The sequence below is a fragment of the Alligator mississippiensis genome, chromosome 4 (genome assembly GCF_030867095.1).
Source record: "Alligator mississippiensis isolate rAllMis1 chromosome 4, rAllMis1, whole genome shotgun sequence".
In the NCBI taxonomy this organism is placed as follows: Eukaryota; Metazoa; Chordata; order Crocodylia; family Alligatoridae; genus Alligator; species Alligator mississippiensis.
Genome location: NC_081827.1, coordinates 78,921,782 through 78,947,219, shown reverse-complemented (window position 1 = coordinate 78,947,219; position 25,438 = coordinate 78,921,782). Strand labels below are relative to the sequence as shown.

Below are 25,438 nucleotides of genomic sequence, written 5' to 3'. Positions count from 1 at the left end.
TTGAATGCCTTCAAGAGACATTTGGATGTTTATCTTGCTGGGATCCTATGATCCCTGCTGACTTCCTGCCCCTGGGGCAGGGGGCTGGACTCTATGATCTTCTAGGGTCCCTTCCAGCCCTAATGTCTATGAAATCTATGATAGGCTGTTCTTCATGGCCAAGAAGAAATCAGCTTAATTTAATAAATAAATACATAAAAAATGTATAATGGGATGGGAGGAGGAACTACTTTCAGTTGTTCAAATGGTGAAACACTGATTTACACAACTAGGGATATTGAGGAATGGCCTTCATTGAAGTTTCTTAAGAAAAGTAGGATCACCAACTGTTAAATGTGGTCAGATACATTTGATCCCACTTCAGTATAAGGAGCTGGACTTAGATTATCTCTTGAGGTCCCTTCTAGTTCTACATTTCTATGATGCTTTATTGGGGCTATTATTAGTCACACTATGCCTACTTTTAGTTACATGAAAGATATTAAGTTCTTCTCTGTAGAACAAGTTTATATTCATTCAGCCTTGGTTAATATGAACAAGAGTGAACTAGGAAATTTTTAAGTCTTCAGACTACTTATTTTAGGATAGAAATGTTAAATTTGCATTTAATGAAATGAACTGCAAAGGAAAACTCTTGTTTGTTACAATTTAAGTTGCCAGGTCATAATCATAAAAAGATATCAAAATATGCAGACAGTATTTTTATAATCTTTAACATTTCCTATATTGTGGATGGAGGCTGTCAAATCCTTCACATCTTCTAGCTTTATAGCTTGACACTAATGATGACAAATAAGGAACATTAAATTTATCGCGTCTTACTGCCTCATGTTTTGGGTAATTTGTTTAAGCTTTTGTGCCTTGTGCATACACATCTGCTATCTGAAATCTAAAAATACTTTGTGGTAATAGATTTAGATTTTAGATATAGATTTAGTCTTTTGACTTTGTTATTCTTACAGAACCTAAGTGATCTTAGAAATAAGTACATAGCACAAGGTCTATCATAATTTGACTATTCCTCTTCACCAGCTTGTCTCTTTTGACCTTGTAAGTTTCAGATGTTCTATAGTTGCAATGAAATGGAATGCACATTGAGAGCGCATTATGCTTCAGAATATACTAGTTGTGACTAGGGCAGTGTTAGACTACTTAACTATCAAGGCAAGTGGGAAATATTATGAACATAGTTGTTTGGATAAAACTTTTAGTAGTCTTTCATTAAGTGTCAGTTATCAGAAAATGGACAGCCAAACATGTCCATGTATAATACTGGTGGAACCTTTTCCAGTTAATATCCCTGATATGGCCATTCCCATTATAAGCTTCTCTTTTTATGAGTATAGCTCAGCTGTCATAAGTAAAAACTCATTATTTCTGAGAGATGAACTGTAAACTCATAAAAAAGGTACATTTAATTGAAAATGGTGGTGCTTAGCTTACAAACAGATAAAGAGGTGGTTAGCTGAAATTTAGCATATGGTACAATCTCAGATCCCCAGAACACTTAAAAATATAGAAGTCCCTTTACATTTCTTTTTTTTTTAATTACTGAGTACTTTTTGTGTGTTAATATAATGAACTCCAGTTTTTAAAATGGAATTTTGCTGTCTTATTAATATAGCATTATTATAAAATGAAGGGCATCAAATATATGTTCTGGTTCTCTCATATTTGAAAATTAGACAGTTAATTTCTAAAGAAAACTGACTCGCGCCAAAGGGACATCTAACACACATCAAGCAAATAAATATCAGCGTAATAGAAGTGACATTAAAATTTCTCTCTGAGGCCATAGGTAATGTTTTAAGGGTGTGCTTCATAGTTTGCAGTTCATTAGTCTATTAGAAAATACAATTTCTAAAGATCTTAAACAATTGTAATGGTCTCGCTTTCAGTAACTTTTAAACAAAAATATAACTGTGAGGGCATAAGGCCATTTGCTTTTTTTACAAAAATAAAAAATAAAGGTGAGTATTGAAATTACAATACATTTTAAAGCCAGATCATATGCCACAAACTAAACAAAATAAAGTGTACCTAAAAACCACTGATGATACTAGATTAACTTATATGCATATATATTGTCCACTTCAACCTTATCATGCTTTATTTTTTCTTTAAGGGTATATGGATTTTTTTTTTCCATATGCCTGTGTGTAATAAGTAATTTACCTTTTTAATATAGGTCTTCTGGCTCCCCCTTGACAGAGAAATCAGTAAGTTACCCGTATCACTAATTAGTCGATAAGCAGTTAGGCCCTAAAAAGATGTAACATTTGAACTGCTTCAAATACTGTGGACAGGCTTACACAATTTATGGGCCCTATAAAAATCTCTCCAAGAATAATCATGGATGAAAAATTAACTATTTGGAAGTTCTTCATTTTGAAGCATTGGGTGCGTCTACATGTGACACAATAAACTCTGGTGCAGTTTGGAGTTTATTACTCCTGGGTGCAGCATTTACATGTGCAGTCGGGACTGCACCATGTTGAGCAGGGAACCTTAGCCTCAGCTGGCAGAAGACCCAGCAGGGTCAGCCTGCCAGCCCAGGGCTGCTCTAACCCAGCTCAACATGCTGTGGAGGGGCTGGCTGTGGCATGAGGATGTTGCAGTGCAGGGCTAACTGGCAGGCAGCCCCACACTGTAGCACCCTTGTGTGTCAGCCAGTGCTGGTCACCATCTACATGTGTGTCGCAGCAGAGTAAATAGCTCTGCTGTTGGATAGTACTTGTATTGGGTAATGTTAACCTATGGTAGACTTAATTATTTTACCCTAGTCTAATAGCTCCTCACGTGTAAATGGAGACGCTTTCCTACGGAGCTAATTAGGCCATTCTAGTAAGCATCTCATTTAGATGTGCCCACTTGCAGTTGCATCTGCTTACTGTATGGCAGAGGGTTGTTCAGCCTTCAAGCATTCCATAGTATCCCACTCTCTGTCCTCTCTCTCAGGCCAGCATAGGTGGGGGGTGGAGAGTGGGGTAGACAGCCAGTGAGTGCTGTCCTATGCTTTTGGCCATCTCTGGGGTTGGAGAGGCATAATCCCTTCATGCATCTCTGCCTCTGGTCTCCTAGTTCTGGCAGGTGAGGAAGAGGGGGTAGTGATGCATTAAGGTATCAGGTCCAGCAGTGGGACACAGAGCCTCCAGTCTCCCTGTTTTGGTGAGGGGGAATGCCTCAAGTTTCTCAGCAATCTCTGGACCTAAAAAACATACAAGGAATTGTTCTCTCAAGCCCAGAAGAGACCAGTCTGTTGGGAAATGGGAGATGAGTAGCCAAACACAAGTACTCAGGAGAGTGCGTATGGTACAGGAGAATCAAAAGATTAAGGTCCCTGGCTAGAGAACATGCTGCTGCCTGATCTCAGAGATTTTTGAAGAGCTCTGAGGCTTAAGTACTCTGGTACTGAAGTGCTTTAAGTGGAGCAATGTTTAAAGTGCTGTAAATATACATCTGTCCAGGGCCTCAGTGTTCTTAATTGAGAGTGTAGTGATAATGTTGAATAACTCAATCAGTTTTGGAGTCCACACATAGATGAGCACTACACCGTATCTATTGATATAATTCCTTCATCTGAGAGCCACAATTGAAGGGAAACATATTTACAAGCCTGGATGAAAACAATTGATTTTTATTAATCAAGTATTTTAAAAAGTATTTGCTGTTATGGCAGTTAATTGGATGTTGTATTTCTCTTCATATCATGCTTTCTGTTGAATCAGTGTACTGGAATTATTGGTAGTTTAACTTTATTTTGTATTTCCTTACTGTTTGCTGCTATAGAATGCAGAATGTGTTTTTAATATATGGGTAACTATATCTTTTATCACCTCAATTAGTGCTTGCTTTTCTGAAGCTAGTAAAACTGACTATAGTGTCAGAGACATCATCTTATTTTTTCTGTCTTACAAAACAGAAGTCTTCAGTCTCTCTGTTTTTCCTTTGTGGATTCATGAACTCTCTGTGTCACTTTTAATCACACTTTCCACATCCTGGGTATCCTGCAGGGTACTAAGTAACCAACCCACAGAGGTAATTCCTTGATAGTCTGAAGCATGTGTAATGGCTGTATAGATATAAGATCTGAGCAATTCAACTGAAAAAGCACCTCCTTTCTGAGAGCATGGTTCATATCAAAGTCAGTGTAACTCTCACATCAAGTTATAGGTGACTCAAGTCCACATAAAAATGTTTATATAATTCAGTACCAATGGCAAAGTTCCTTGACAAAGAAAACTCTGCTAAGCAAACTGGGAGACTGAATCATCTCCTTGGAATGGTAACTCTTGGAATCATTTATGGTTATAGGTTATGGTTATGGTTGTAGGTTATATTACAGAAATGTTCTGATCCCAAGACAATACCTCATCCTCTTGGCTTTACTTTTCGCGATCAGATACAACATTCAGAAGCATATTTTTCAATTCTGATGTAGCCAGAAATTCAGCTGTGCAGGCAAAGTCTTGTGATTCCCGCCACATTTTGAGCCCAAATCATTGCAAAGTATTTCAGGATTTCATCATCATAATACCTTGTCTGATTATTAGTTGTAATTTGCTCCTGGAGCCTAATCCTGAGCATTAGCATTAACCCTAATCTAGAGGTGCAGACAGAAGTGCACCTATCAGCTGTAACTCAGAATGTGCTCTGCAAAGTGTTTTGAGTTGCAATGTTACCCCGATACCTCAGACCAAACAGAAGTTCACTGCTAGTTCTAGGGGAAAGAGGAATCTAGCTGTGGGCTGTGAGCGTACAGCCAGGTTCCCAAAGCAATGGCCACAGCTCTCTGCTGATGCTCCCATTTCAGAATGGGAGGAGGGAAAGACACAGGAAGGAGCTTGTTGTTGGGGCTCCCCAACTGGTGTTGAAGGGTGGGGTGGGTGAATTGGAGCCCCCCCCCCCCCGCACCTCTGGAGGACTCCAGTACACCCGCCCCAATGTTTAGGGGGACTGAAAAACCCCCACTCCCTTTCCCCCCTTCTGAAAACAGCAACAGGCTGGGAGCTCCACAGATACAAGTTACAGAAGACATTACAGAAGACACTAAAGACACTTTGGAACGTCTTTATCTGATACCTCATGCAATGAAGGGTCAGATTTTCACCTGATTGACTATTTTTTGCATAGCTGTCTGAAGCTATGCATTTGTGTTTGGTCATGGCTGTAGACTGCTTTCTGTGGCCAGCGAAAATTGTCACTTCTGTCTGCACCCTAGATTCAAATACTGATTCTTTATTTTATGTGTGGTAAGTGGGTTGGGTATATGCTACATTACATCTAGAAAAATAGAGGTCTCTAAATGCTACTGCTGTCGCAATTAAGGAAGTAGGAAATTGTGGATCATTATTAGTGGAATACCAAAATGAAAAATGCACCTGGATTTTTAAGTAAGATTCCCATTGAAAGAAAAGTTAAGGCAGAGAAGACAACTTAAAATTGAATAGTAAATGAATGAAATCTAATGGATGATGGGTCGTTTTTGGGAAGTTGTAGAAGTACTTTCTTATGTAAGAAAATTGAAATTGAAATATTCAGGGAAGATATGCCCACAGTTTGTGCTGATCAAGTTAAAAAGCATTAAACATCTTTAAAATTTTCTCTCCCTCTATGGACTTGTTGCCCATTTTGCCTGTGAGCATTTCATTAATTTTCCTCATCTCTAAATAAAAAGTTCTTTATATCATAACGTTTTATTTCATTAGACATTTGGAGATGTGTTAAGAGCTGCTTGTCATGAATGTAACTATAGTGAACAAGTCCAAGAGTTCATCTGATACCAGCAGGTCTGAATTTGACCTTCACACTGATTGATCCAGTTTGTTAAATATCACAAGTGATGAGTGATCCCTTTGAGAAATAGTGCTTTGTTTCCCAAATAAAATCACATAAAATTTGACTGATATTAAAGGTTTAAAGGGGTTTGTTTTAATTTCTGAGTAAGCTTCAGTTATTCTGGTTGTATGTAGAAGGCATTGAGAGTGATCTTTAGCTTCCATGATATCCGAGAGATCAGACTATAAAGATACCCAAGTATTTTTGCACAATATTGTAAACTCATTTACTCATTTGCACATCACAACTCGAATATTCTTCTTTTCTATGTATGTATTCTATTTCTATCATATTCCCTTTATGGGGTGGCCAGACATTAAAAATTAACACTGGACTGATTAACGTTTTTATTTTTGGTTCCTGGGAAATGTTACATGTGTGGTACAATTTAAATGTTAATCTTACCATAAATAGCAACATGCCAAATGTGCATTGAATTTATGGTGCCATAATATGGCAAACCAACCACAAAGATATTCCATAAAAATATGAAATATCTTTGTTACTGGTTTGCATGTCTTCATAATTGGAATATGTGGCATGCGCAATCATCCTGATGCTGACTATCAGCTAACTGTCGGTATCAGAATCTTGCAGCCCCTGGTTTGGAATCTGGCTGCCTCAATCCTAGTACTGACAATCAGTAATCAAGAGCCTTGTCCTGCAGCCCCTGTTCTGAGCCTGACATCAGAGAAAGGCTCCCCAGTGTTTCCTGGACTTTTAAAAAAACAAGCATGTAGCAGGGAGCCCAAAATGCATGCCCATTTTTTAGGTTCCTGGGCTCCTATGGAAGCAGCACCTGGCAAGTGAGGAGATCCCAGCTTCTCAGCTTCTACTCCACATGAGCTGTGAGTGCAGATGGGGAGCGGGCAGCTTCCTGTTCCCTAGCTGCATGGTGCAGGGTTCCCCTTGCTGCCCACTGGCAGTCATGCAGTTGGGATTTGAGGAATTTTATGCCCCATTCCCAGAATCGTGCAACCTGTCATGCATATCTCGCGTGGCAGGTCACATGCTTTGGGGAATGGGGCATAAACTTCTTCAGACTCCACTTGTGGGACCTCCTTAACATCTGCCAGCAGCCTTTGTTTATATTGAATTTCTTCCGAACTAGATCTTGGTCATCGGTATCTTTAATTAACATACAACCTTTTGTTGAATATGCCTCCTGCTTTACCTTGTCAGAGCTGTGAAACATTAACTTGTACTGCAAGCAGAATGCCTACATGTCAGCAGATTCTATGGCTGACCTGTTTTGCATTAAGCATTTTACTGTGGCAGGTGATTCTGTCAATATATTTAGTATAATGCACTCTAAGAAGGGCAAGAGGGCTGCATATCACATGGTGGGGAAAAAAATCCCAATATATTTTCTTTAGATTTTTGGTTGGCTTTATTACTAATTTCCATTCAGAATCTATATTCACACTCTGGTTGTTCAAATTAGGTGTGATTATGATCATTAGATCATTAGATATTTTTGGTTTAACCTGCCGATTGTCAGTCTAGGAAGAAAGAAGAGAAAATGTAAAGCCACTTAGATCCTTAATTTGATTTTTAAAATCACTCTGAAAATTATTGGAGAAAAAAATCACACTGGTAAATTTTTGGAGGTATATCCAAAACTAAAGCCTGGATGCAAAGGATTGCCAGGTTTGCCATGTCAGAGGTTTTCCGAATTCATTCCAGTTGCATAAAAATAGCTAAAGCACTGAATTGGCTAACGTCCAGAGCACTGTGAAAAAAAGAACGAAGGGCTAAATAAAAGACAACAAAAAAATCCTTTACAACACAAGATGATGGGGAGAGGGAGAGTAGATTGTAAATTCAAGCTTGACAATTTTGCTGTTCATAGAATCCATTGATGGTATATTAGTGTGAAATATCATGGCTTTATTGTAGCTAAATACTTAATTTGAGTTCAAGACACTGTCTTTCTTTTGAAGTCTTGAATCACTAACCTTAGCCATGAAATTTACCATGGACACTTGTAAGTACATAAAGACAAAAATTTCATTATCAGTAGAAAGAGTAGGTGCATAGTGCCTAAGAGGGAGTTTTTTTTCTATATTTTAAAACATCTACAGCTATATAGGTGCTCACTACCATTGGGAATGAAAGATGTTGTTAGCTGTATTAAATGTCTGAGCCACAGCTGTTACATTAAGAGAAAATTGGGAAAAGGATGATTCTGGCAATATTACTGGAATCCTGTATTACTGGTCTCTTTATAGGGTATTCATCATATCTGTAACATAGCATTCTTACTTGAAAAAATATTATGATACTGTATGAGCTACAGCTGACAACCTTATTTTTATACACATGGATACACGCAAGCACACACAAATGCATGCATACACACACATACATACATACATATATATATATATATATATATATATATATATATATACACACACACACACACACACACACACACTTATATAGATGACAGGAAAGACAAGCTATTATACAAGTTGTTCAGGAGGTAATGAGGGATTAACTAAATTATACATATATAAAATTAGCTGTAGTCAGCCATGCTACTCTGAAGCCAAGCAGAAGGCAGGAGAAATTGCACCTGATAGACAAACTATATATATATATATATATAAACTACTGATATATATATTTAGTTTGTCTATAAGATGCAAATCTACCCTGCCTTCTACTAGATAGCCAGAATCCAGCTCCTGTGTCTTCCTGCTATTTTTGAGTAATGTCTCTCTAAAAAAAATACCCATCATTACCTCTTGAACAACTTGTATAAAAGCTTGTCTTTCCTGTCATACTATTCTTCTCCCTTATGGTATGGAAAGATGTGAGCTTTGTTCCAAACAGAAAGGAAAAATAACATAATTAAGATAATGTGGTTACTGAAAAAGTACTAGCACATGCATCTTGGCTCATTTTCTGTGGGTATCTTAATAAAAGCAACTTTAGAAGAACAGAGGAATAAAAGAAATTTGAGTATGATAGAAAACATTCTTTGGTTTCATTATTTGAATACATAAAACAAATCTTTCAAGTAATCTGTCTGGTTTTGGCATGGCCAAAATGAAATGACTTGTAAGTTTTGGAGATCAATAGATCTTATTGTTTTATATCATTTAAGTCCTGATTTTGCCCTCAGATATGAACACTCAGTGACTTCAATCAAATATCTGACCACAGAATTTGACTTTAAGGTTTTTGGGCCTTTAAAATCTATGTTGTCAATTTTGTTAATTACAACTGTTTAGGATATTTTGTTTGTTTTAAATTAGTGTGTGTCAGCTTTGACCAACTCCTTCTTTGGGTCTGATCCAAAGCCTGTAGAATCTTTCCATAGATGGATTAATCCCTATGGTAGAATCTGTTTTCAGTACTTACTTTTAATTTTATTTTCCCTTTAAGTATAAAAATATCTCAGTAGCTTTTACGCTTTTCAGTGAAAAGTGTGAACATTTCTTTGAAGTTAAATATATTGGCAATACATTTAACTAAAAAACTCATCCCTTCTTGTAGTCAACAAAACTTTCATAAGGTTTATTAAAAATACAGTGCATAGTAAGATTTCTTTACTGATCCTTTCCCCCAATACCTGAAACTTCTAATACCCCTTGATGTTCCCTCTTTGAGGCAACTGTTGATTTTCAATGACATATTAGCATTTTAACATCATAGTTCAAAATAGTATGAAATACAATGACAAAAATGTAATGTAACAAGAAGTGATATATTCAAGCATGAATATATTGGCAAAAACCCCACAAATATTTCACATGAATTGCATTAAAAGAACAGCTGCACCTTAACATGTAATTCTTTCCCTAAAAGTTGCCTTAATTCTTCAACCTCTCCTTCATCTCTTTGCAGTCCTTAATTCTCAAGCAGATATGCATGCATACCCATCATTAAGAGATTAGTTGATACTGGAAAAACACAGCAACAAGGCAGAAGCTGATAGTAAGGAGGACTGATTTAGAGAGAATGCTGGAGGCAGGGGTCTGAAAACAAACACAGTAGCTTATAGAGACTCTGTAGAGGGAATAAGTGGGAACGAAGGGAATCACACAGAGAAGAAAAAACTTCCAACCCAGAATATTACAAAAAACGCCACTTCTTTGTCATGTCTCCCTTTCTATATGGTCCACCCTTTCTATATGGTCTGCTCCCAGTATTCTGCAAAGGCCCCTAAGCAGTAGTGGAGACTATATCTTTATTTGGGGTGGGGTGTAAGAATGCAGACAGTAACCAAGAGAAATGCAGAACTCTAGAACTCTTGGTTCAGAGATGATACCTTTTATTTGTCCAACTAAGAAATCACACAAAAAAAAATCTTTTTTCTGCAAGCTTTTGGGCTCACATGCCCTTCCTCAGTCTCAGGGAAAATTAAAGATGGTAAAAAGTCCCCATAGGAAGGAAATAAACTTCATTTTTGTACAGAGGAAGCTGAAGGTGGGAATCTGTTCCTCTCGGTCAATGAGAGTGTCTTTGTGAAAGATTTCTACACCTCCCTGCCTGTTTGCCATCTGACACCACCAGGGAAGGAATCCTGCCTTATCTGCACAACAAAGAGCAACTCACAAAAACAGTCTCATGGACCCAGAGGAACAGACGTCCATCTTCAGCTTCCTCTGTGCAAAAATGAAGTTTATTTCCTACCTATGGGGACTTTTTACCATCTTTAATTTTCCCTGAGCCTGAGGAAGGGCATGTAAGTCCAGAAGCTTTCAGAAAAAGACAATAACCAAAGCACGTTGAATGCATCTACAGAGTGAATCATGGTCCTAATAGAAGAGGGAAGTCCAAGACAAACAAATGCTAAAGATCATCCCTAAGAAACTCAAATATAGGAGATCTGCCATCTTAAGGAGGCTCTTTTAACCTGTAGTATAAAATAGTTGTTGCTTTGTTTAGAAAACTTACAGTAATTTCACTTTGAATTGATTCGTGTCAAACTTGCAGTCACCAGTGGCACTTCACAGGGCTATTAAGAGTGTTGTGCTAACTTTTAGGGTTTCATGGCATCCTGGGTATGATGCAAGGTTGCAGGTAAGTATTTTAGGTGCCCCATCACTAGGATCTAGAAAACATTAGGTACAAATACTTTAGGTATATTCCCTGTAATGCTAACAGTAAGCAAACAAAGCAACTGCTCCTAAACCCGCTCCTAAAGCAAAGTTTTGGTGTTATCCTGCATGCAGACTGTTGCCCAACTGCATGTCAGCTTTTTTGTCCCAACTCACAAATTGCCTATCTTTTCTTCAACTAGATCTTGGCAGAGGCTACTAGCTTTTTTGCTTCAACTTGCTTTCAGCCTCAGTTTTTTGTTTGGTTTTTTTTTGTGCCGGGTGGATTATGGAACTCGCCTTGTGGCTAGATGCTGGACATAGGAGTCAACATGGTGCTTAGTAACAAGGTTCACTTTGCATTTTGCGGTTTTTGTAAAATTGCTGAAGTTCTCATTAGAACATCTTAAATCTCTCCCATCCCTTTATAAATATGCATATATGTTAACCTGTCACTGTAATGTGACCATATCAGTCATATTGTATTTTAAATCTCAAGTAAGCTATTAAGAAAAAAGGATACAACAGCCACAACAGACTAATACAAACTTCTCTAATATATTTATTCAGTCTTTAAAACAATGGTTTTCTCTGTTTTATGTCATGAGTGATTTTTTTTATCAGTCTCCTAGTATAGTATAGTACAAAAATAGTGCAGGCAGCTGCATGAGATATTGCCATATAGCTTTAATGTTGTTTAGTTCTTTAATTGGCCGCATAGCCCAACAACTTCTGTATAAACTTTAAGAGTGCAGTTGTGCCTGTCAAATTGTATTAGTTATGCAGCAGATACTACCTTCTGGGCTCCCAAAGTATGACTGACCATGCAAGATTTCTGCTACAAACAATAATTCTAAATGACAGTATTCTCTTGGTTCCTGTACATCTAGGAGGCAAATGCGAGAGCAGAGGTCATTAGCATCACATACTATTACATAACTTGATAAAACAAAAACATGCATTGCTTTCTTTTAACTTGTGGGAGAAATATACCCTTTGGAGCTTTTCACACTGCTGTAACTCAGCAATATCTCATTTTTTATTACTAAAAAAGAACTTCAGCATCTATAAATCGTATGTACTTATGTTTTCCTGAAGTTCGAATTCATAAAGAAAAAAACCTGTTGTAAAGTCTTAGCCTATTTATTAATTTATCACTCAAAAGTCTTAGCTTATTTATTAATTTATCACTCAAAAGTCAGACATGACAAAAATAATTTGGTTGTAAGTCTCATTTTTACTCAGACATTTTCAAGAAAAAAATCCTAAAATAAGCAGTCTGTGAAGAAAATCTTTTTGTAAATTTCAATCCAGACAAAGTGCTTGATGACTGAGGGCTATCTGGCATTTTAAATAAAAAGGAAGTTTGGCCACTGAATGTACTTTAGCTCCCACTATGTAAATGTACCTTTTGTAAATGACAGTACCATAAATATGTTAATGACATAGAGGAAATTCAGAGAAGAACATCAACAGAATAGTTAAGAGGTTTGAGAGAACTGATTCACATGGCACGCTCTTAAAGAACCATGTACATATAATATAGGAAATAATGGTTGCTTTGAGTATTGTCTAAAATATTAGGAGTCACAAAATAGTTAAGTGTGAGGTAAGGATATAATCAGTAGGTTTATAACTGAGAGTGGTCAAGTAAAATTTCCCTAGTACTAGGAAGGGTACCTAGCCATGTTAGTCTGAGTCAGGCAGAAGGCAGGGTAGATTTGCACCTTATAGACTAATTAAATCACAAGCTGCATAAGCTTTCATAAGCAGCAACTTACACTCATCTCAGCATCTGATAAAGTAAGATGCTGCTTATGAATGCTTATGCACCACTGATTTGCTTAGTCTATAAGGTAAAAATGTACCTTAATATTAGACCGTCTCTTAATATTAAGCTCATTAAGACTGAAGACTGGCTTCTGTAATAAGTAGTGGAAACTCCATTGCTTTATGTGAAACTGAACTGGCAGCATACTAAAGAACAGCAGGTCATGTGAAAAACCTTGTCCTGACACAGTGATCAGTACACATCTAATTTATGCTATATACATGGTGCATCTACACATGCAATTAATGTGACATGATAAATTCTGGTGCAGTTTGTGCTGGAGCCAAATGTTCTCAGGAGCAGCATCTACCACAGCACTTTGAACCAGGGTGGAGCAGCCTGGGGCTCTGGGTGGTGGCAGCGGGTGGCAGAGGCACTGCCTGGGGCACAAGGGTACTGAAGTGTGGAGCTAGGTGGTAGGCAGACCCTGTACTTTAGCACCCTCATGCCTCAGCCAACCCTTGTCTCTGTCTACACGTATGTTTCAGTGGAATAAATTACTCTACTGTAGGACACTACTGCCCATGACAGTACTATCCTACAGTAGAGTTAATTAATTTACTGTGCCCTAATACTGGCATACGTGTAAACTGTGATGCTTTACTGTGAAGCTAATTAGTCAACTGCAGTAAAGCACACATGTAGATGCACCTACAGTTTCAATTTAAACACAAAAAGGCATTTTTCGCTCTTCTCTGCCTTAGTACAGCTAACAATTACAAACCATCATAATAAGTAACTAGGTGACAGTTGTTATTCTTGACATCAGCTGTCATCCTTCCACGTCTCCAAGCATATGTCAACAGCCCAAAGCATTTAAGTTCCAAAGAAAAAGTGTTGTTAATAAACTAGTCTGCTCTATCATAATACAGCTCCCAGCTCATCAGTGTTACTGCGTTTTGGATAGCAATCACTTGGCTTATTTGTTCACAAAAGACTAGGCACCTGAGAGAAACAAAGGATGGAAAACACCATATTAAAGTATTACCTATAAATATATTCAGTGAGTTGCTGAAGCTTATTTAAATTTACGCCAACTATGCAATTGGTCCAATAAAAGATATTACCCTCAGCAACTCTGTGCGTCTCAGATGAATTTCTGAAGGCATTATAGGTAAAAAGCCCCTCATTTGCAGTTGTGAATACACAGAATACATAATAAGATAAGCATGTAGGACTATACATTTTATCTTCCAGAAAGGCATAGAGAAGTAGTGCATAAGCGTATAGAAGGAGTGGATATTTGTCTTGAGGATCCCATTCAAATCAAGTTTGGATAATCTTAAATATTTTATTGTCCCTTGGCATGCACTTTAGATGATACCTTTTAACTATGCAGATGTCCACTAAAAGTCTAGCAAGGTTATTATTGTCAGATAGCTCATAAATCTTATAGTAAACTGTACAAACCAAAATGTAAGTTTGTTCAGGAACTATATTAAAATGTCCAAGAACAAGTGAGGCCCTCTTGGACTTACATCTCTCTTTCAAAAGTGTCTTAGCTAATTCTTATGGCATTTAAGTACCTGGACAAAAGCTGGAAAGAATAGCAAAGAAATATTGCACAGCACATTGTTTAAGTAATTAATGCAATCTAAAGCTATTATTCTCAACTGAAATATGTTGAGAATGTTGGGACATTTTCTTTCCTTAAGCCCAATAGCATACACACTGAGAGTTGAAAGCCTGAAAATGAATGTTAACAATGGCTTACAGACTTTTGAAATCTAAGTATTGCCTTTTTTTTCCCCTTTCTGGAAACAAGGAAATGTAACCTAAACTGCTTTAGAAGTTTTGATTAAAGCATGAAATACTTCCAGCCTCCTTCCTGCTTTGGTTTGACACTTCGCATTTGTTATGTTAAGACTTGAAGTCATTGTAGTTTGCTTAAAGCCACTGTCAACAACTCAAGGGGGACACATCAGAGCAAATGCCCTGGGAGCCTATTTACCACCACGTTTTGCCTTAAATAATTTGATTTGGTTTCAGCTGAATCCTGGGTGTATATAAGGTAGAAGAGATGGATATGGGTTTTTTCTACCAACTATTGCTTTCTTTTTTGAGTAATTAAAAATGACTTCCGCCAGTTCTAGGACTTTTCAATAAGTTCTAACTGTTAAAATTTCCATTTAAAAAGTGTTTTTTTTTGTTTTTTTGTTTTTATAAAGAATGCATTCTTTTGGAGTAGCAGTGTTATTCCCAAAGAGATATTTTTTGTTAGAGAATCACATTTCAGTGGCATTGGCCTAGTATACATGAATGGAATTCTTTTCTGTAAAGTACCAGTCTGAGATATACAAAAATACTCTGCGTAGTATACGGTACATGCATATGGTAAAATCCTGGTCCCATTGAAATAAATGGTAAAATTCCAATTGACTCAGTAAGTATTTCACTCATAGGTTCTGCAGATACTTAGAACAACAGATTAAAAATACGTTCAAGAAACTTCAAAGGGAATTTTAACAGCCAGAGGATCCACTGTTAGAATACTGTAATTTGCAAATGTTCCAAAAAATGCATTTGGTACTCATATGTAAGGTTATATGTAACATATCAGAACATGACATATGATATAGTTAATATCCTGCTTTGCCATCAGCCTTGGCTTCAGTAGTTCACCCCAAAGTACCTAATATTAATAGTGTTCTGACATCATTAGAATAATTAATATACTTTTGACATATGTTAATATTTCATTCAAACCTCATGTCAAACAGAAACATTAAAGCTTTATTATTGCACGAAGTAGTAAGATATGTGACAGTATGTCACTGGGAATAGGGACAGACATTGCACATAAACCAGTTTGAGTGATCAGAAACTGTTTTAAACCTGTAACAGAACAGACATTCAGTGCACATAAATCAGTGTGAAATGGGCTGAAACCATTTTGAGATAAACCTGCTTGAATGTAGTATCAGACTTAACTGATTTGGATCAAACCAGTTTATGCAGTGTCTGTCCCAGACCCCTTCCTGGTTAACTTAAACCAGAGTCCCTCAGCATCCCAGATGCTTTTCAACCCTGGACGGGGCTCCAGCAGAGATGGCAGGCATGGCATTATATGCCTGGCTTCCCCATGCCCCCACAACCACTCCCTGCTCAGGCAGGGACTCCCCTCCCCCAACCAACATAGCACAATTGGTAGCCAGCATGTGGTATGCTAGCTAATGCTAAGAGGTATCTGTGTAAGGCAGACAGGACAGTGTCTGCTTAGGGCTTTTTGGAACTAATCATCAGATCAGCTGGTAATGTTCTGCATTCCTTCCTTGGATAAAGTTGTTTAAGAAGAGCTTGAACTAATGAGAGAGGCTTTTGTTTTCTTGATGAGTGCTAAATGCTGTGTTATCAACTCCCTGTTGGGCTGGTCAGGAGCAGTGAGGGTGGGGGACCCCTCCCTAATCAGAGCATCCAGACCCTCAGCTCAGCACTGTAGAAGGGAAGGGATGGTTGCTCTAGTGCCCCCGGGCTTCTAGCTTGAGCCACTGCAGGCATATGCCTGCATTTTCTCAGTCCAGAGGGAATGTCCATACAGTTGCAAACCAGTTCAGCCTAGCCAGGTTAGATGCACCTGTAAAAATCAAATCAATCCATGCTCAGGCTTTTTGAATGTCTGTCCCTAGCCTGGATGTAGATGTTGATCCATAATTCCTTAATAGTTTGGATTCTGTTTTTCAGTCATGCCATATTCCTATTGTTTCTGTAAGCAAAAGCACATGAGTTGCATCCCTCTGTTCTACAGAGAGAAACCTACTAGTAGCATGTTTTCTGTAGAGATGCTTTGTATTTGAAACTGACTTTGTTTATTAGTCAAGAACAGCCCTCATCTGTTTATATTCAGACAAGACTTTTAAACTTGGAATTTTAAATATCTATCAGTACTCTAACCACGTATTTCACCATTAGGCAAGGATTTCAGTGAAAAATACCTGTGACAAAAATTTCACTGTTTAGATCTATTAAGACCTTCCAAGTGGAACAGGCAGCCTCTGTTTGTAGCATGTGGAAGCTGGGGGAAGATGCAGGGAATACACAGGCAAGGAACAGAAAGCCAAACAACAGATCAGGTAGCAAAGGAAAGCAGAGCAAGGGAGCAGGGGAATGACACTGGAGTAGCAGTCAGGGAGTGTATGAAGCTTATCTTGTGGCGTGCCTGCCTATAATGGTTCACCTGTCTTTGTGGACATAAGAACTTCCATGTAATGGATCAGACCATAGGTCTGTCTTGCTTAGTATCCTGTGTCGCGCAGTAACAGACAGTAGATGCTGAAAGGGAAAATGAACTGGGTTCATGACCAGGGTTTTTTCCACTGTTCTTCTCTCACTTGCAGCCTCCAGCATTTAAGATCTAGGGAAGTTCTGATTCAGAGGTTGTAACCTTAACTCCCATGCTTAATAGCTACTGATAGACCTTGCCACCAAAAATTTGTCCAAACCCTTTTGAATCTGGCTAAACTGCAGCTTCTGCAACATCTTATGGCAGTGAGTTCCACACTTTAATTACACACTACGCAAAAAGAACTTCCTATTGTTAATTTTAAACTTACTACCTACTAGTTTCATTTTGTCAAAAGTCCATCTTGGACCGCCCCCTGTATGAATGTGGTGTCCAACAAACAGCACAGTGCTTAATCAAAAGCTGCAATCTTTGCAAATGCCCAGACCGTGGCTCATAGATTTGGAAGTTGATATATGACACCATACGAAAGTGAGAGTTTCATTTTGTAACCCCTAGTTATTGTACTGTGTGAGAGAGTAAATAATAAATCTCTATTTACTTTCTCTCTGCCATTTAGTATTTTATAAATCCCTACGACATCCCCACTCAAGTGTTTTTTTTCTAAACTGAATAGGCTTAGCCTCTTTAGTCTCTCTTCATATGGAAACCCCCGCATACCACTAATCATCCTTGTTGCCTTTCTCTGTACTTTCTCTAGTTCTCCTATATCCTTTCTGAGGTGTGAGGATCAGAACTGGGCATAGTGTTCTGTTCATGGTGTGAATGCACCAAGGATTTATAAAAGGGCATAATGATACTTCCAGTGTTGTTTACAATTCCGTTCTTAATAATCTCTAACATTTTGTCTGCCTTTTTGATGGCTGCTGATTACTGAACTAATGTTTCTTAGTGAACTGTCTGTCCACAATGACTCCAAGATATCTTTTCTATGTGCTAACAGCTAATGTAGAGCCCATGGTGATTCTGGAGAACACTTAAGCATATATTTAAATTCATCCACCTTTATGATAACATTAAGTACATCCTTAATTTGAAACTCCTGATTAAGACCAAATAATTTCAACACCTTATATTACATGGAGGAGACTTGCAGTCTCTTTTTAGTCAAGTATTATTCTATTAGATATACAGAAGTACTTCTGCATACTATGTATTATGCCTTATTATTATTATTATTATTAATAATTATATAGGGTGAAATACATATATTTTATATATAAGCATCCTTACTCAAGGCAAGATATATATGGTGAGATATTATAAGCAATTAGTATATGCTTACATAGGGTAAGCAAGTGTGTGGTTCTATCCTGTCTCAAATATAGATCCTTTCCTGATTCAGAGTTTTAAATTGCTAATGTTGTCAGAACCATTTGAGATAATTCAGGGGTGTCAAACTCATCTGACGTTCATCTGGCCCTGCAGGATTGGTCTGCAGGTCTCATGAATCATGTGGGACCAGACCCACAAACCCCTCCCTGCTTCCAGTTTGGGACCCAGCAGGAACAGGCCAGACACCCCGAGCACTTGGCTGCTGCTGCAGGAGCAAGGCAAAGTATCAGGCTTCTTTCCACAGTGCTGCTGGGATTCCACTGCTGCAGCTCTCACCTGGATTCTTGTCTGCTGCCCTAGAGGCAAGCCAGGGTCCTGGGCTCCTTTCATCGTGATGCTGGGGATCCATCACTGTGATTCTCACCAGGGCACTTGCATGCCACAATGGGAATAAGCCGTATTGCCAAGCGTCTTCCTGCAGTACTATTGGTGGTCCAGCACCCCAGCTGTGAACCAGATGGCCCAGTTTCATGGGCTGAATCTGGTCTGTATGTTTGACATCCCTGAGAGAACTGAATGAAAAGTGCTATAAAAACAAATTATTGTTTATTATGGTGTTATGAATGTGTCTGTTATTCTTTAAGCAAGATAATTTGATGTCATCAGAAGTATTTTTTTAGACACTGGGTCATAGCCTCTGCTATGGTTTAAACTATCTAAACTCCAAAAATGATTGTAAGCCTGTAATTAATTAGCATCCTCTATTTACATATAATGCATCACATATGCATTATCATCCTGCTAGTATAACTTATATTGCTATCCTTGTGGACTGATTTGATCACTGAATCCTAAAACTCTACAATACGTATTGTTTTTGGTAATACAATCTCAGTAAACTTTATATTTGTTTCCATTTTGTAGGAATTTGCTGCACTGACAAAAGAGTTAAATGTGTGTAGGGAGCAGTTGCTTGAAAAAGAAGAGGAGATTTCAGAACTGAAAGCTGAAAGAAACAACACAAGAGTAAGTATAAAATCCGACCGTATCTGTTTATGTAGCGCAGTTTTAGTAGTAATTTCATACAGAGTAGAAGGAGTAAGTTTGTGTACATCTAAATGTTCATTTTCATTCAAAACCAAAAGCTACATAATGTCCCTGCCTAGTAATGAGTATATTAAGCTTGTGAAAATGTTGGTGTATCATGTAAATAAATTTACTACAAAAGATTTATATATACATGTATATGGAGGAGAGAGGAAGATTTTCTGTAAATCCCATAAACTGCTGTAATTCCATCCATAATGTGCTAGATGTAGTTAAATTGATATCATGGCCTATTAACTTAATGGGAGTTTTGTCACTAACTTCACTTGGCCAGGATTTTATCCTTAAATTGCAGCCCTGTAAAACCTGTCTGCCTGTGGCTTACCTAAAGGCAGAATTTGACCACTACCACATATCAGTTTTTATTGTAGTCTCTTTTTATCATCCTCTAAAAAAATAAAAATAATAATAATCAATGTTTTAAGTCAAAATTACTCTACTACAGGGTTAGGTTAGAGAATCATGTTACAATTTATAAATGGCACTCTACATGTTATGCACATAGCATCCTTATAGCAGAGAAATACTTCTGCTGCAATTAATATTGAAAATACATTTTTATTTAATGCTCAACTCTTCAAGGTATTCTGAAATCCATGTCCTGCTTTGGATTGCCATGCATACCTTGGAGTATAGGGCACCAGAGTTCAAAATCTGGGGTCATACAAGTGAGAGGTTCCTGAGATACAACATCCTGGGGAAAAAACAAACAGCTTTTCTGAAGGCCTCCAGATTCTACCAGCATTTTGCACAATTAGGAATCAGATTGTGGTTCTGGTTGGGCTCAGAATTGACTCAATTGTTTCACATTCACTCCATTTTATATATGGCACCCCCCTATCCTTTGGGGCAAGCAAAAATGAAAATGATGTTCAAAAAGGAGATTTGCTGTCAGTAAGGGCTCCAACATAATGTTCATGACCTAAATCGATATGGAGACTGAGTATCCGAAAGGGTTTCTATAACTTATTAGTTTTGTCATAAGCTGGACTGCTCAAGGGGACATGCAGACAATCTACATCCATATTGTACATGTTTGGATCTAGCCTTTAACAGAAATGTGGGGAATAAAAATAAATACAATGGTTATTTAATTTAATTTGTTTTACATCATTTTAAGGAACAGTAACCCCAAGTACATAAGAAGAAAGGTAAATAGCTCAAAGTGTTTTTGAAAAGAAAATGAGCTACACATCCAGGTTCTCGTGGGAAGCAGGAAGAAATGGCATTCAGAAGTGTTGGAGGGGGGAGGGGTTTGATGCTGCTGTATGGAAGTAGAGATGGGAAATAAAGACAATAGTAAAGAGAGTGAGCTTAAAACACTGGTGACCTTCAAGGCATTGCTGGCATCATACATAGTCGTGACATGTCATTTACTGGGTATTTATGGGCATTTCATTTCTGACCAGAGAATCAATGCTTTCCAGGTAGAAATGACAAGTGTAGAAGCATTCATTGAATTTCTGCTAGGGGAAATAGGCCCCTTCTAGGAGAAGATCAACCTAAATATCTCCCTTTTGAGTGAATTTCCCTCTCAAGAATGAATGCTTACGTGTACTCTCTTTTCCCAGTCTGGTACAGAAGAGGGGACCAGCAACCTCTCCTTCTTGCCTCTTCCCCAAACTGGAAAGGGTTAGGGGTTGCCCTGCAGTGCTGTTCCTCTGTGCCTTTCCCAGGAGCTGTGTGCGCTGGCTCTTAACATGCCAGACCAGAGGAAGTGGCTTCCCCAAGTGACATGTTACAGCCTCTTTTTGCCCCTGCCACCCAGCTGGGTGGTAGGGCTGGGGCTTCAAAAAAATGGAGACTGGGAATTGGACTCAGAAAGGCTGTCCCCAAGACCAAGTCCTGGTCCCTGCTGTCTTCCCCATGCCACCTCCACTATCCAGCTGGGTGCCGCAGGCAGGCACCTCAAAACCTATGGGGCTGGGAAACAGGGCCAGGGAATCTGTTCTCACCCTTGTTTCTGGCCCCCAGGCTTTAAATGCCAACCTGCCTCACCCCACACTGCCAAGCTGAGTGATGCAAGCAAGAATGAGAGAGCCTAAAAACAGGGAAAGCTGAGCATTCTTATTTGAGATCTTTGTTTGGGATGTAAAGCACCATCATCCAGCAACCTAGACTCCAGTATCAGTACATGAGACTCCCAATCCCTCCTGCCTTCCTTCTGTCTAGCCACTTACACATGCTTTTCCAGAGTATCAGGTTCTGGCCTTTCTGAATTTGTTTAATTGCTTTGGAGAAAATGTGGCAGGAAAGCAAAGGAACAGGCTTTGTAAATATAGGAATGTAGGACTAGAAGGGGTATGTTAGGCAGGTAGTCATTATCCTAAGGAATCCCAAAGTTGCCATTTCAAACTCAAAAAATGTCTTAATTGAAGAAACTTTACAGTTAAAGAATTCAAGAATTACAGATCCTTGAAAGCATCAGAAGACCTGAAATGCACCCCTTTGTAAGTCTGATCTTACCCTTTAGGGTAGTGACAGACTGACATCATCATCATGATGGGCCAGAAATAATGCAAGAGGCAAGGATTTCTTAAGGTGATGTCTTTTATTGGACCACCGATGTTGCTGTGATAAGGCTGGGCCCGCTTCCAAATGCAAGACGCTTTGTTTGAAACCTGATGAAGAATGGCTTGCATCAACTATCTCAACTACATAGTTGTCTGACTATCTCAACTACATAGTTGGTCCAATAAAAGGTATCATCCTAAGAAATCCTTGCATCTTACCTTTTGTGTAACTTCAAATTCTGTCCATGTTTCAGGCTGAGTGCACTTTCTCATAGCTGTTCCTGATCATACACACAATCAGAGCAGTATGTCCCACTTAGACTGTACTCCTCTTTCCTCTCTCTTCCCACTTCCTCCCCACTAATGAATTTCCATGGAGTGCTCCAGTCATGTTTACTGTACCTTTGGCACCTCCAAGAAGAAAAATATTTGACCATAGGGCAAGCAAATTACCAGAATAAAAAACCAAAAAACAAAACAAAAGAACAAAACCTAGGTCTAGTTCATTTGTTGCAATGTTTATTCTCTAAGACCTTTAGATATAAGGCAAAAATGTAGAGGCTCAGCTATCCTGCCTTAAACTGAGCCCATCATAACTTACCCTTCATTCTCATAGTATTTAAGTTCAACACTGCAGTAGATTTCTTCCCTGCAACTATGTGTCTGTCCTGTCCAAGCATTTCTGTTTCTCATATCATTGTAAGTTTACAGTAGAAATATTTTCAGTTCAGAACTTAGAGGGCAACTTAGTTTGTCAACATATATGAGGCAAAATAGAACAATGCTGGACCACCTGTACGTATATTGATTGGCCGCCCAGCACCGATGGGAAGACATAAATAAAATAAATAGTTTTTCTCAGTAAAATCATTACATGTGACTGAAAAAGTATAAAAAATAGATAGTTTTCTAAAAACTTCTATAGGTGTTTCTTTGGGTATAATTTTACTTCTCAATGAACAAAATTACAAATTATGGAAAGGCATTTATAATCTCTTCTAGAGCTGGAGCAGGCAACAGTGTGGTATATTGATTTTGATAATCTAAGGTATCACAGAAGACCAGAACTAAAAGAGATCTTATACATACATTATGTTAAGGTGAGGAGATTACTTTCTTTTGTGACCTGAGACCAGTTAATTGGATCTCAATTTAAATATCTCTACTTTTCCAAAATAATGGTAGTTTGGTACCAGAATGAAGTGTATGTGCATGGAAACTGGGGATAGAGAAAAACTGCCAAAGTTGAGCCTCCACTAATGAATTTAGTATAGGAGCTGTGTAATTTTTTTCTTATTGTTTCCAAAATTTCTAAATAATATTTTGTAGTAATGGGTAAGACAGGTTTAAAAGAGAAATTGAAACTGAAAACTATTTTGTCTGAGTCTACAGTCCATTGGTATAATAGTTCACAGGAGAGAATTCCTTTTCAAGTCCTGCCATTTACTGGTGCTGATAGACGATCTGAGAAAATGAAGGTTCTTATTTAAAGATATGGGGATAATAGATCTTTCTAGCTCGACCCCGCCAAAAATCATTGTGTTTGATGTGAAATGCTCCATTTGAAGTGCAACAAAATGTTTCATTTTGGGCACTTGTAAGAACAGCAAAACAAATAAAAATGAAGGAGTGGATTCCCAGAGGAGGAAGACAAATGTCCATGTCATTGTCTCCCTTTTACTCAATAGCCCAGGAGTTAAGACTGTTGGCTACCATATGGGGGAGACAGATTCAGTTACTTTATCTACCTTTCTGAATGAGTTGGTCTTTAAAGTGCCAACCTGCCCTGCCTTCATATCTACTTGATAAATTTTGGGGTTATCTCAGTCTCTTCGGTCGACACTGTTCCACGTGTATTACTGCATAGTCATTCACTAAGACAGGGACTGGACCTAGGTTTCCCATCTCTTAGGTGAACATCCTCATTCACTTGATATCTCTGTGAATATTTAAGCATTCATATAAGTGAATATACATTTCAAATCCTATGCCCAAACCTACCAGAGTTGTTGCATTTCTTTTTATACTAATTGCACAGACTGTAGATTAGGCTGTCTTCCTGGGATGGCTGCATAGCTGATCTGTTTATTATCTCAGTCTTTCTGGGTGTATGCAGTACCTCAGGTTACCAGCACCAGGGCTAAGAATCACTGCTGTAGGCAAATCATAGATAAGCAATGGGTCTTGCCTTATGTATTACATATAACTAAACAATTTAGAGCTTAGAAAAGGGCTTTTATTTAAGGGTTGGTGAATTGTGTTCTGTATCACATGAATAACCTAAACTGTTCAGAAGCAGTCTAAATTATATAAGAACCTAAGAAGTGCCATACTGGGTCAGACCAATGATCCATCTAGCCCATTATTTTGTTTTTGACAGTGACAGTAGTGAATACATTAGAGGGAGATCATTAAATGGGGTATAGCTGAAGTGATCTATTCCCTGCCCATTAGCCTCTGTCATCCATCATCATTGGTTTATAGATGGCAGAAGAAGCATCTCCAACTATTCTGTTTAATAGCTATTAATAGAGCTATCATCCATTAATTTCTCGAGTTAACTTGTCTCCTGTGGTAATGGGTTCCACAAGTTAACAATGTGCTGCATAAAAAGGTACTTTCTCTTGTTAGTTTTAAACCTGTCTCCTGCAGATTTCATTGGATGTCCCCTAGATCTACGATTCCGGGTCTTGTTGAGTAACAGTTCCCTCTTTGCTTTGTTCGTGCCATATCTCCTGTCAGCTGCTTTCTTAAACACACTGAAGAACCCTAATCTTTTTCAGCTTTCCTGATTTGTCAAGTGCTCCATACCCATGATCATTTTGGCTGCACTTCTCTGTACCTTTTTAAATTCTACTACACCTTTTTTTCTGAGATGCAGAGGCTGGAACTGCATGCACTGTTCGAAATGTGGGCTCACCATGGATTTGTATAATAGCATGATGATTTCTCCATTTTGTTTTCAATTCCCTTCTTAATGATGCCATGTATTATATTGGCTTTTTTGGCTGCTGCTGCACATTGAGCTGATGTTTTTTGAGAAATATCTACAGTGACCTCAGTGTCTCTTTTCTGAGTCATAAAAGCTAGTTCAGAGCCCAGCATTGCATACAAATAGTTGAAGTTATTTTTCCTCATGTGATTTACCTTGCACTTACTGATACTGAAGTTCATTTGCCATTTTGTACAACTCACATCGCTTTCTGAAGTTCCTCTCAGATCTTTCTGTTGCTCCTCTCTGTCAGTCTGAGATATGACTACCTGGAATAATTTTGTATCATCTGCAAACTTTGAGATTTCACTGTGCATCCCCATTTCCATGTCATTCATGAAAATGTTGAACAAAACTGGACCCATTTCAGATCCCTGTGAGACCCTACTTTTGACCTCCCTCCATCCTGAAAAGTGACTATCCTGAGGCAGGATTTCCCTTTATAAAAACTGTGCTAACTCTCCTATCGTATTTTTCCATTTGACTGCTAATTTTAGTCTTTATTCTACTAAGCTGCCAGAGATGGAAGTGAGACTCAATGGGCCATCAACATGAGACACTAAATGAACAGTAGATTAATTCTACTGC

The 25,438-nt window shown here is 38.2% G+C and overlaps 1 protein-coding gene across 5 annotated transcripts in view; it reads left to right on the top strand.

Annotated features, from left to right (window-relative positions):
• The window catches only part of PPFIA2 (PTPRF interacting protein alpha 2), a 706,597-nt gene that overhangs the window by 433,086 nt on the left and 248,073 nt on the right, over nt 1–25,438 (top strand). For all 5 annotated transcript variants that reach the window (XM_059726131.1, XM_059726132.1, XM_019494145.2 and 2 more), the window contains one exon: nt 19,163–19,264. In XM_059726131.1, the coding sequence (XP_059582114.1) occupies nt 19,163–19,264 (102 nt within the window). The remainder of the gene's footprint in view (nt 1–19,162; nt 19,265–25,438) is intronic.